The sequence below is a fragment of the Sorex araneus genome, chromosome 1 (assembly GCF_027595985.1).
Source record: "Sorex araneus isolate mSorAra2 chromosome 1, mSorAra2.pri, whole genome shotgun sequence".
NCBI lineage: Eukaryota > Metazoa > Chordata > Mammalia > Eulipotyphla > Soricidae > Sorex > Sorex araneus.
This window is the reverse complement of record NC_073302.1, coordinates 431700108-431712485: the sequence shown is the minus strand read 5'-3', so window position 1 is coordinate 431712485 and position 12378 is coordinate 431700108. Positions and strand designations below refer to the sequence as shown.

Sequence of the window (12378 nt, the reverse complement as noted above, 5' to 3'; positions counted from 1 at the left end):
CACACAGGTGGGCGTTTTCTCTTGCAGAGACGCACCAGCTTGTCAATGATTCTAGAACATTCATTGCATATTAGACATTACGTGAAGAAAAAAAAACCAACAGCTTCTTCTGTAAATACAGGAAAGTTCTCATCAGTTAAATCAATCAAGATCACATGAAAGTAACGAGATGGAATACCACTAATATCCGTCAATTGCCTAGAACAATGTCTAGATACAACAATGTATATTATATTATCACATACAGAAAAAAACAACAACAACAAGCATGCTTGTTGGAGGTCTGAGCTAACCACAAGCATGCTAGAAAAAAAAATCACCAATCAATGGAAGGGCTGGAGCGATAGCACAGCAGTTGGGCATTCACCTTTCTCGTAGCCGACCCGTGTTCAATTCCTCCGCCCCTCTCGGAGAGCCCGGCAAGCTACCGAGAGTATGGAGCCCGCATGGCAGAGCCTAGAAAGCTACCCATGCATATTGGATAGGCCATAAACAGTAACAATAAATCTCTCAATGAGAGACGTTACTGGTGCCCGCTCGAACAAGTCGATGAGCAAGGGGATGACAGTGAAAGTGACAGAATCAATGGAAGAACCATTTTTACCTAACTGCTGGGGAACAACTCTTGAGAGCCCATACACAGAAGACATCTAGAGATGTCCTACATTCAGCTTATAATCCATAATCTAGAGAAAACAAAAATTTCCCAGGGAATGAGATGTTACAAAGTTCATAAACCTTACTGCTCGCCCAAGATATATTTACTTTTACTTTACACAAAGTAACCCATGTGGGTGGTCACTGGTGTATCTAACTACAGAATTTCAGGGGTATAGCTTCACAGTTCTCTAAGATTTACGGTACTCATCATCTAGATTCTAACTCCATTTCACTATCAAAAATACCCCTTTAAAAAAATTTTTATTAGTAAATCACCGTGAGGTACAGTTACAGACTGATAAACTTTCATGCTTGCATTTCAGTCATACAAAGGTTGAGTACCCATCCCTCCACCAATGCCCATTTTCCACCACCAATGGTCCCAGAATCCCTCCCACCCACCCCCCACCCCATCCCCTCCACCCCACCCCACCTCTGTGGCAGGGCATTCCCTTTTGCTCTCTCTCCTTTTGGGTGTTGTAGTTTGTAGTAGAGGTAATAACTGGCCTACGGTCCCATCCCAAGCGGGCCCTAAAAGCACCCTTTACTTGGTAGTCCCTTCCTATCTAAGCTGCCTTTCCTCCCCCGGCATGCGAGACCGGCTTCTAAGCTGTGGAGTAATCCTCCTGGTACTTATCTCTACTGTTCCTGGGTATTAGTCTCCCATTCTGTTACTTTACATTCCAAAATGAGTGCAATCTTTCTGTGTCAGTCCCTCTCTTTCTGACTCATTACACTTAACATGATACTCTCCATGTTAATCCACTTATATGCAACCAGTGGGGAATACTGATAGTGAACTGGAAGGTTCCACCACCATACTACTACAAAAACATGTAGAAAAATACCTCTTGAGGGACTGGACAGACAGCAGAATGGCTAAGGTGCCTGTCTTGCGTATGCCAACTGAATTCTATTCCCAGCACCCCATGTAGTCCAGAGACCTTCCACGAGTGATCCCTGAGCACAGATCCAGGAGTAATCTTAAAGCACTGCCAGGCAGTGTCCCGAAAACATCAACAAAAATACCCCTCTACTGTTCCTTCCATTCTCATATCTACTATTTCCCTCCAGTAACCACCATAGTTTCACTGACTTGAGTGTTGGTAAGTTATTCTTCTATCCAAATTCTAATTCTAAAGGAAAGAATAAGAAACAAAAGAGTTATGCTGACAACAGAGAGGGATGAGGGGAGAAATAGAGAGATCTGGCATTACCTAAAGAGGAAGAAATATAAGTTGAATTACAGTAAAAAGCAGATCCAAGAATATCGAAGACAGACTTCTGGATGATCATAATCCTTGAAACACACAACACACACACACACACACACACACACACACACACACTCCTAACTTTAGTACCATCTAATATTTGAAGTTTATAAGAATTACCCAACATTATTGATCTATTGTTTATTGGATTTAAGAAGACAAGAAATACATGAAGTGATATTACAAAGCTTTTTCTAGAAAATCATCATCCTCATCCCATTGATCATTGATTTTCTCGAGCAGTCTCTGTAACGTCTCCATCCATCCTAGCCCTGAAATTTTAGAAGCCTCTCTTTACTCATCCTTCCCAATGGTGAAACTTCTTAAAGTCAAAAATAGCATCAAGCATGGTGCTAGATTTCCCATATGATTATCTTCAGTTTTAAGAGCCTCTTGGCTAAATATGCATTTGCAATGCAGAATGATGCAATGGTTCTTACCTCCCAAAAAATACAAACCAAAATGTCACAACTCTTACACTGCCAGGCACACCAAAATGCCATCACTACTACCTGCAGCTACAGTTCTCAGTGCCACCCTGTCCATTTGGCACTGAACCAACTACAGTGGCAGTGCTAATTGGTCCTTCGCAGCCTGTGGTCCTATTATCACCACTCGTGGTGCCTTACCGGAAATCACTGTTAACTGTGCAATTTGTCCTAATATACATTGTTGTTGTTGTTGTTGTTTAGGTTTTTGGGTCACACCTGGTAATACTTAGGAGTTACTCCCAGCTCTATACTCAGGAATCACCTCTGGCAAGCTCAGGGGACCATAAGGGATGCCAGGAATCAAACCTGGATCAGCTACATGCATGGCAAATGCCCTACCCTCTACACTATGGCACTGGCCCTTAATTTATTCTTTCAAAACAGCTCTACGGCTTATCTTCCCCCATGTTTAGATTCCAAAATAAATGGTTTGGTCGAGTATTTCATATCATCCTCACAACAACTCCATGGAGAACTCTGTGCCAATATTATATTTTTTAGAAACATGGAAATCCCATTTTGTAGAGATGTGCAGAGAGGCAACTTGCCAGAGATCAGAAGGCCAAGATTAAATGGGAACACGAAGATTTAAAAACCAGTATGTGAACATCTTGCAAATAATTTTTAAGCAACATTAATCAGGAGTTCAACTGTAGAAACGACCCTAGTGCCCATCATTAATGTATGGATAAACCAAAGGTGGCCATCTCTGTAGCTGAATGAAAGACTGCTATAGGTGATGGCATGAGTGCGGCTCCAGAAAGAGCAGATAAAGATCATGCAATTGCACCATCCCTGTTACAGAACTTGTCCCAAAAGGCAAATCTATAGAGACAGAAAACAGATCGGTGATTGTGTGCGGCTAGGGCAGGATATCACTGCAAATGACCCAAAGGACCATAATAATGACAAAAGAACGTTCTGACTAGAAATTGGTAATGTTTGCACAACTCAATAAAATCCCAGATGTATTTACCCAACTCACTGAAAGTCGCCGAACTATATATTTAAAAGAGGCGAATGTTGCAGTATATTAATTATGTCCCAATAAAGCTGTTCACAATAAGACAGGTGCATCTAAACTCCCAAACACACCACTTTCCTAAGACAAAATTAAAGATAGAAACTGTAACATGGCAGATATCCAGTCACACGTGCAGAATAATTTTTAATGAACGTACTGGGTCTGCAGCAAAAGCTTGATCCGAGATGAATCCTTCAAAAAGAGAGGGGCTGTCTCCTCCAGTACTGACAGTGAGGTTTGCTAGCGTGCTGAAGCAAGACGGAGGCTTCTTTTCCACTCCCACCTGAAGGGCGACTCCTGTCCAGCTGGCACTGAGTTTCCTTCCTGCTCTAACAATGTTAGTTAGTCCCTGGCTGATCACAAGACAGCAGGGGCACGGGACACATCATAAAACACTCCCTACCCACTTTCCATAATTACCACACCACATCTGATGGGGTTCAGATGGTAGGCAACAAACCATAGAGGAAAAAAATATATATATATAAAAGCATATATGCATATTTTTAGATATATATACCTGAAACTCACATCACCCAAACTTTCACAACATGTTAGTGGTATCCTCTAGAATGTCTTCATGGCTCCTGCCGTAATAGAACAATCTTCACACTGTTTCCTATATGGACACTTTTTTGTAAGCTTGTTCAGCAGTTCTTCATAACAGACAATACGAAATATACAATTTCGGTTGTGTTTGGGGACAGGGATTGGGGCTTGGCATAGAAACATCCCACATTTGGTGGTAGGAAGGTGTAATGGTGGTGGAATGGGTGTTTGAATATTGAATGCAATCAAACATTGTGAACTAACTTATAAAATTAAAAAAAAAATTTAAAGTAATGTGGAGTGCATGCGCAATTCAATCAGTTTAATCAATGGCTGAATAAATAGCAGTGCTCCTATATTAAAAAAAAAAAAAAGACAGCAGGGGTGGAGGACTGTGCACATTCAGCCTTCAAGGCCAAACCCCAGGCCAGGAGCAAGAGGAAGGGTGGGAAACTGCACCCGCCTGCTGAGGCCAGTCTCTTAAGGAGCATCCCGAAGAGCCCAGGCAACCAGCCCAAGCCGCCTTTCAGTGGTGACACCTACCATGGGATTGGAATGATTTAGGCTGCGAAGGTGGCTTAGAAGACGATTAGAAAGGGGGTGGGGGGTGGCTGGAGCAATAGCACAGTGGGTAGGGCGTTTGTCTTGCACGCGGCCGACCCGGGTTAGAATCCCAGCATCCCATATGGTCAGGTGCTCAGGGGAGCACCGCCAGGGGTAATTCCTGAGTGCAGAGCCAGGAGTAACCCCTGTGCATTGCCGGGTATGACGCCCCCCCCCAAAAAAAAGAAAGAAAGAGGAGGTGGGGGTAAAGGAGGCAGGCAAATGGAACAGTGCAGTGGCAGAGCGTGCGGCACCAGAGGGCGAGGCCTTGAGTGGAATCCCTGCATGCCAGCAAACTAGGCAGCACCAGGGCTGTGCTCCCTGGCCATGCAACAGTGCTCCACTGGTCATCTCCAGCGGGCCCTAACCAAGTGGGCAATGATCCCCCTCACGCATTGAGTTGAGATGTGTGTGTCTCTCTGAGTATCACAGCCACAATAACAAAGTGGGGGAAGCAGAAACAATCAAAAGAAAGCCTAGTTTACCCCCCACACACACACACAAAACACTAACTCACAACTAGTACCATTGTTTTCAAGAGTGAGACATGCCAGCACATCTCCCCTGATGGCTTCCTTTTCAAAATTAGAGTCTGAAATCTGTACTGGGCCAACAGAGTTTGCAAGACAGACCTTCATTCTCTTCCTGATCTTCTCGCAGTTCCAGTTCTGTAATTCGTGCAAAAAAAAAAAAATCCCAAATAAAAGAGACTTGTACCAACACCCAATTATAGTGTGTGGCGATTGTTAATTTGTTACTATAGCTACAGGATTTATGTCATTTGACGGGAAGAGTTCTTTTCAAATTGCTCGAGGCCCAGGGGAAAAGGTGTAAGGTTGATGATCTCTTAATGCACGTGCATAATTCTATTAGGTCTGATGTTCTCCAGGGAAGGAAGATGATTCCAAGAGCCGGAGTGGAAAGGAGGAGACGAAAGTGACTTGGGCACTGGGCGGTTCCCAGAGCCTGGCTACGGTGCACACTGCTGCCATCAACACAGGGGTGCAGGTGACTTTTTCTACATTGTGTTTTTAAGTCTCTAGGGTTTATTGCCAGCAGCTATATTGCTGAGTCCTATGAAAGTTCAATTTTCTAGGTTTTTTTTGAAGAATTTCCATATTATTTTCCAAAAATGCTGGACTCCAGTGGACATGCGTGAATGTACGATACACTTTCAGTAATAGTATTGCAAAGCTTTATACCTACAAGGAAAAACGGGAGGGGGAGGGAGGAAGGGAGGGAGGGAGGGAAGGAGGGAGGAAGGGAGGGAGGGAAGGAGGGAGGAAGGGAGGTGGGAGGTAGGAGGGAGGGAGGGAGGGAGGGAGGGAGGGAAGGAGGGAGGAAGGAAGGTAGGGAGGGAGGGAGGGAGGGAGGGAGGGGGGAAGGAAGAGGGAGAGGGAGAGGGAGAGGGAGAGGGAGAGGGAAGTGTTTGGGTAGAAAGCAGAGGGAAAATGGGAACACTGGTGACAGGAAACGTACCCTAATGGAGGGATCTGATGGAAGGATGTGCGTTGGTATGACTGAAACTCAATCATGACAATTTTGTAACTATCTAATGATTCAATGTTCTTTTTTTCTTTTTGGGTCACAACCAGCGGTGCACAGGAGTTACTCCTGACTCTGCACTCAGGAATCACTCCTGGCAGGGCTCAGGGGGACAATATGGGATGCTGGGAACCGAACTCGGGTCGGCTGCGTGTAAGGCAAACGCCCTACCTGCTGTGCTATCACTCTAGCCCCTCAATTTTAATGACAGTAACTGGTCAGCGCTGGAAGGGCTACCAGCATAGGCAGCAATATTCTGCATTTTAGTCTGAGATTTAGTGGTTCTCATAAAGTGCCGCCTGGTCCTGCGGCAGCATAGAAGAATAGAACAGTAATGCCAAATCTCAGAGCCCGCCCTACCGAGCTGATGAAACTGAACTCAGGAAACGGGCTTTGGAATAAACATCCAAGGGAACTCTACAAGTATTTCCAGTGCCCCGCAGTGAGAAAACAACTGGCCCAAGATATGCCTCATACCAAGCTTCTCTAATAGCACGAACTTCAAGTTTCCAAGAACGAATGTCACCACACAATTTGGTACCCAGGCGACCAGTGACCATAGGTAAGATATGTGATTGGTGGGTTTCATATTTAAAAGGTGATGGGGCTGGAGCAATAACACAGCGTGTAGGGCGTTTGCCTTGCACGCGGCCGACCTGGGTTCGAGTCCCAGCATCTCATATGGTCCCCAAAGCATGGCCGGGAGTAATTTCTGAGTGCATGAGCCTGGAGTAACCCCTGTGCATTGCCAGGTGTGACCCAAAAAGGAAAAAAAAAAAAAGAGGTGACAAAGTACAATGTCCTAGTTTATCCCTTAGGTAATAGTCACTCACTCTACGGAAAAGAAACGTCCACCAGTCAGTCTTGCCTATTGCTTCCACCCAAAGCTCAGCTACGGTTACCATCCAGGTGACATTCTCTCCCTTTCTTAAACAAAAATTGTTTTTTTTTTTTAACTGAGTGAACAGCACACTGTAGCATTGCACAGGTTTCACAGAGATAGAAGTATAAATCAGCATCTCAATATGCTATATTTAGCTCGCCCCCTAAAAGTCTCATTCCAACCGTCCCCAGACAGTGCTAAGGATCCTCTAGGAGAGCCGTGCGGAACAGGGCGCGGAATGCAGGAGAAAGCGCAGGTTAGAGCGTGGGCTGTAAGAATGCTCCGCCCATTCACGTGGCACGTGTCCCGTCTCCGGAGCGCGCACGGCACAGACTGAAAGTCTCATTTCTGGCTCTGCTGTGGTAGGACCGACAGCAAGATCCTGAACATATGCTCTTTCTTCAAAGCAGGAGAGAAGCCGCCCACCACACTCTGCTCTCTCCGGGGGGGCAGGATGGTGATCCGTCTATGAAACAAACACATTTCAAATGTGAAAAACCCAGAGTCAGCTCATCACCTGTTTATGACAGGCTTGAAACAATTACAAGATTTAAACCTTGAAATCTTCATGTGGATAGAAGGAAAAAAAAATGTAGGTAGATAAGGATGTTGTCCAGGTGTTGAAACTAAAGGAGGGTGTAATTATTACCAATTTGATTTTTCCTCTAAGCTGACAAACAAGTTGTATGAAGTCTGTGCAAAAACTTTGACTAAAGGAAAACATCAATAATCTTACTTCTTAAAAATCACTTCTAGGGCAGCTGGAGAGAGAGGACAGTGAATAAAGTGCTGGACTTTAGTCGACCTGGGCTTGATCCTTGGTTGGATTCCTATATGTGAAAGAGTATGAAACTGGTAAAACTCTGTGGAAAATCATTTGGCAGTGCATCAGTTTTTAAACGAGCTTATTCTTTTACTTCAGAATTCCTCTTTTAGACACCTATTTTAAAGGAATATATACAGTATTCAAAAAACTGCTTCTAAGATAATTCTGAATTTGTGGCCATGTAATATGTGTATAATATGCAAAGAAGAGGAACTAGGAAAAAGAACTCGTTTCTTTATATAAGGCTGTCTGAGAGAAGTTTAAACGCTTACTTTTTTAAAAATTACATCCAAAAAGTTGTGAGTATAATTGGCTAAAATATATATATATATATGTACACAAAAATTTGAAATGGAAAAAAAGATGTAAAATGAATCTCAACATTTAAAAAAAATTATCCCTGGTTAAAAAAATTCTCTCTCTTTACAGGGAGAACTCGGAATATTAACTGGCTGATTTCATAAGCCCTTTGAGGCCACCAGAACACAACTAGATGGTCTAAAGAACAAACAAGGCTGAGAAGCATGAGCCCATACACACTACCTGTAGCCCCCTATTTTCACAGGAGATTGTATTGAATGGTCTGATGTCACTGTAATCTGTCCAAATTTCCAAATTTTACTCTCATACAGATACTCGCCTTACTAGAACACTTCCATGGCAATTTATCTTCCTTTTAAATCAGTCTCATGTCAATATTAATGTATATTTCTAAGATATAACCTGTCATACAGTAGCCAAATAAAATATAAATTATATGTATATATATACACACACACACATATATATATATATATATATATATATATATAATAAAAACCAGGTAAGTCTCCTGGCTGGCTCGTTGGGACCAGTGACTCTTTACGGAGTCAGAGAAATAGTTCAGAGGGTAGGACGTTTGCCTTGCACATGGCCAACCCAGGTCCAATCCCTGGCATCTCACATAGTCCTCTGAGCACCCACAGCTATAATTCCTGAGTGTAGAGCAAAGGCACCACCAGGTGTGGCAAAAAAAAAAAAAATACCAAAACAATACAAACCAAAATTTAAAAAAAAAACCATGTAAATCAATACGGAGAAAGTTATGTTTTCTTTAAAGCTGTTTTTTGGTTTGGTTTGGTTTTCTTTTGGTTTTTGGTTTGGGAGCCACAACTGGAACACCTGGAACAGTGCTCAATCACTCCTAGCAGTGCTCAGAGGACCGAGTATCAAATCTGGGTCAGTCGTGTGCCAGGCAAGTGCTCTACCCACTTAAGTATCTCACTGGCCCCCTGGAGAAAGTATTTTTTGAAAATATTTCTTCAGCGTGTCACACATTTCAGTTGATGAAGACCATTTGAAAGTCTTTCTCCATTCACTGCACACACAAATATGGGATTGTTTAATCACCCTGTACAAAGTGCTGCTGACGGACAGCAGCTACTCAGTCAGGGAGCAGTGGTTAGTGGCAATTAAGTTGAATACAACCACAAAATCATAGCAATTAAGACTCCCAAAGAGGAATGTGGGAAGCCATCCAAGCTACTAATCATTTATAACGTTTTTTACATTATTTAAGGGAATCCAGCTACAGAACATCAAGCTTTGTTATTATGCTATCAAGCTTTTGTTATTATACTCTCAAGCAATTAGAGAAAAATCTAAAAACACTAATGTGACTTGTAATAGTATTAAATTCTTAGAGAAATGAGAATGAGCTTGGGAGCCTCTGAGAATTTGGGGAGGCATGCAATTACCTGGGCCTCGAGGAAGATGCAGAGAAATTTTTGGTATGGTAGTAAGTAAAATGTTCACAACAGTTTCTTTTCATCAGAACACAACTATTTCCATTAAAATGTGATGCCACCATTTAGACAAAAACTGTTTTCCACTTACCATTACCATCACGGTAGGAAAACTCATATAATTTATTCCAACTCTAGTCAGCTCTAACTTGTAGTGAAGAGTGGACTACTAAACCGTTAAAATAATCCCACAATTTTTTTTTTGTATGTTGGGCGCAGACACAAATATAGCCACCAAAATGAATAGAAGAACAGTGGGTTCAAAAGTAAACTGTCACTGTGGTTCAAGGTAACTGCTCGAACCCTGTCCCTATGTGATTTTTAAGAAGATGGGGAAAGACATTACACTTGCATAAACTTCAGTTGTCTACTAGTCTGATCATCTCTCTAACTTATCCAAGCTATTCCTCAATTCTCAGGAAATCTCTCCATTCCTCAATTTAACCTTTACCCCAAATTGAGCATCATTCTTTTCTCTGCGTTTTCCCCACTATAAAAGCCAGCAACCCCAAAGTTACTATCTTAAATAGAAAGCCAATGTTTTTCAATGCATTTCAATCCCTAACCTCGCCCGACCCCAACCCCTCCGCACACCCAGACTCTCCCAATCCACTGTTTTGAATCCCAGGATGTGAACCTTGCATCTCCAAATTCATAAAAATCGAATTTCCTCAATTAGATTGATGAGGCTCCTAAAAAACATGGCTTCTTAGTCCCTACACTATTTCTTCTAGATAGAAGATTCTTGTCAAATCATTTATTTCCATTAAAATGTGATGCCACTGTTTAGACAAAAACTGTTTCCCACTTACCATTACCATCACGGTAGGAAAACTCATATAATTAATTTCAACTCTAATCAGCTCTAACTTGTAGTGAAGAGTGGACTATTAAACCATTAAAATAATGAAAGAGCACAGACTAGAAAAGACGAGTACCTTTTCTAGTTTCAAACATCCTGTGACAATATAAATGTTCCTAGTCAACATTTCAATAATAATTAAATACCGATTTTAGAGTTAAAATATCTGTATCTAAGCAAATATGTAACCTATATATTTATATAAATGTGTAAAAATAAAAATGTCAATGACTAATAAAGATTCAACATATCACACTCTGAAGTAAAAGCTGTTTTTTCCGATCACCAGCAAAGATCTTTAAATAGCCTTTTCCCAAATTCACCAACCCCACTATCGACACTGAGCACACAGCAAACCAAACAAGGCAGAAATGTTGCCAGTAGAACAGCTACCCTCGGTCCACCACTGGGAATCCCAGAACTTAATATGGTTATCACCAATTGTGAGCTTCTTAAAGCAAATCAAGCTCCTTTAATTAATGGATTAATTGAGCTCTATCAAACTACAGTTTTCAAAATCCTGAAAAAGGAAAGAGAAAAACAACAAGGAAGAACAACTTGGCTTATCTATTCCACTAAACAATAATCCTTGCTTTCTTTAGAAATGATTTATATTTAATGACTGTGACTCCCCTCATTAATTGTGATATTTAGTTCACATCTACAATAAAAGGGTATCACTTTATGGGCTCTTATTAAAGCTATTTTTTTTGTCTCCTAGAGATAATGGGTTCTCAAAGTTGGGAATTGCATTTTTATATGTTCTCGTAAATATGTATGTTTACGCATACGCACACATACACCACATCTGATACTATTTTACAAACCAAATTAAAATCGGGGTCCTTCTTCCTCCTTCGCCCACGGCCTGCATATGGTGTCAGGGTCACAAACTCCCATAAGCCCACTCATGCATCCCCACCCCAAAACAGACACACATTGCTTATGAACCCCCTAATTCATTTTCTTAAGCTCTCACTTTATAGACCTGAAGATGTAGAAACATTTTTCAACAAAGACATCTATAAGAAGGGTAACACTAAAAATTATTTCAGCCAACATTTCTTCTTTCAGCAACCTGAAAAAGCATCTAATAATCATCAACATCCAAAAAACATGAAGGTCAGCGTGGAGGCTGGCAGCTACAAATCCGACAAGATCAACCCTTCAGCCTCTGGCTGGCAGCTCTTCCTTCCCCTCCCCAAGCTTAAATCCTAGCCAATTTTCACCCAGCCAATGATAGATACTCTTCGCCAACAAAGGATGGGGGATTAAGCAAGACTGACAAATACAGCTGAGAATCCAGAGTGGGAATGCAAGAATAATAGAGCAGATCAATGAATAACGCTCCTAAACCAGAGACGCTTTGAGAAAGAAAAACTGCAATGGCAGAAACCACCGATTCTATAGGTGCCCTAAGACCTCTCCCATTCATGGCGGGCAGAGTGCAAAAGTGGCATAAAAATCTGCAGTTTTTAAAAAGCTAATTCCCAAGATTCTAACCGGAGCTTGGCCTCGAGAACATGAGAGAAGCCATGTCAATACAAAGCCAATAAACCAATCTTCAAACCGACCACTCTCACCCCAAATCTAGATTCTACCTTAGAATGGTATAGAATAGTTCTGGATGCCAACGATTCCCTTCCCCATAGCTTCTGATCGTCGGAGCACCATCACGCATGCCCAAACCAGGGAAGGTTGGGGGATACATAAGGATTGACAAAGTCCCTTAAGACTCAGAATGCTTAGAACCTCTGGCAAGAAGAAAGGGAAGGAGTTTTACCCTGGCAAGAGCAAGCTCGCACAAAAGATCCATGGCTTCCCTACTTCTCAATTGAGATTAGATGTCTAAATTAAGAAGAGAAAAGGTGAGAAAT

At 42.0% G+C, this 12378-nt stretch overlaps 1 protein-coding gene across 2 annotated transcripts in view; it reads right to left on the bottom strand.

Moving 5' to 3' along the window:
• The window catches only part of EXOC4 (exocyst complex component 4), an 858640-nt gene that overhangs the window by 585696 nt on the left and 260566 nt on the right, over positions 1–12378 (bottom strand). Inside the window, exon 10 of one of the 2 annotated variants that reach the window (XM_055133914.1) lies at positions 7340–7495. The exons of the other annotated variant lie outside the window; for it this stretch is intronic. Coding sequence (XP_054989889.1) covers positions 7431–7495 — 65 coding nt within the window. The 3' untranslated portion in view covers positions 7340–7430. Of the gene's footprint in view, positions 1–7339; positions 7496–12378 lie in introns of those variants that run through there. 2 annotated transcript variants of the gene reach the window in all.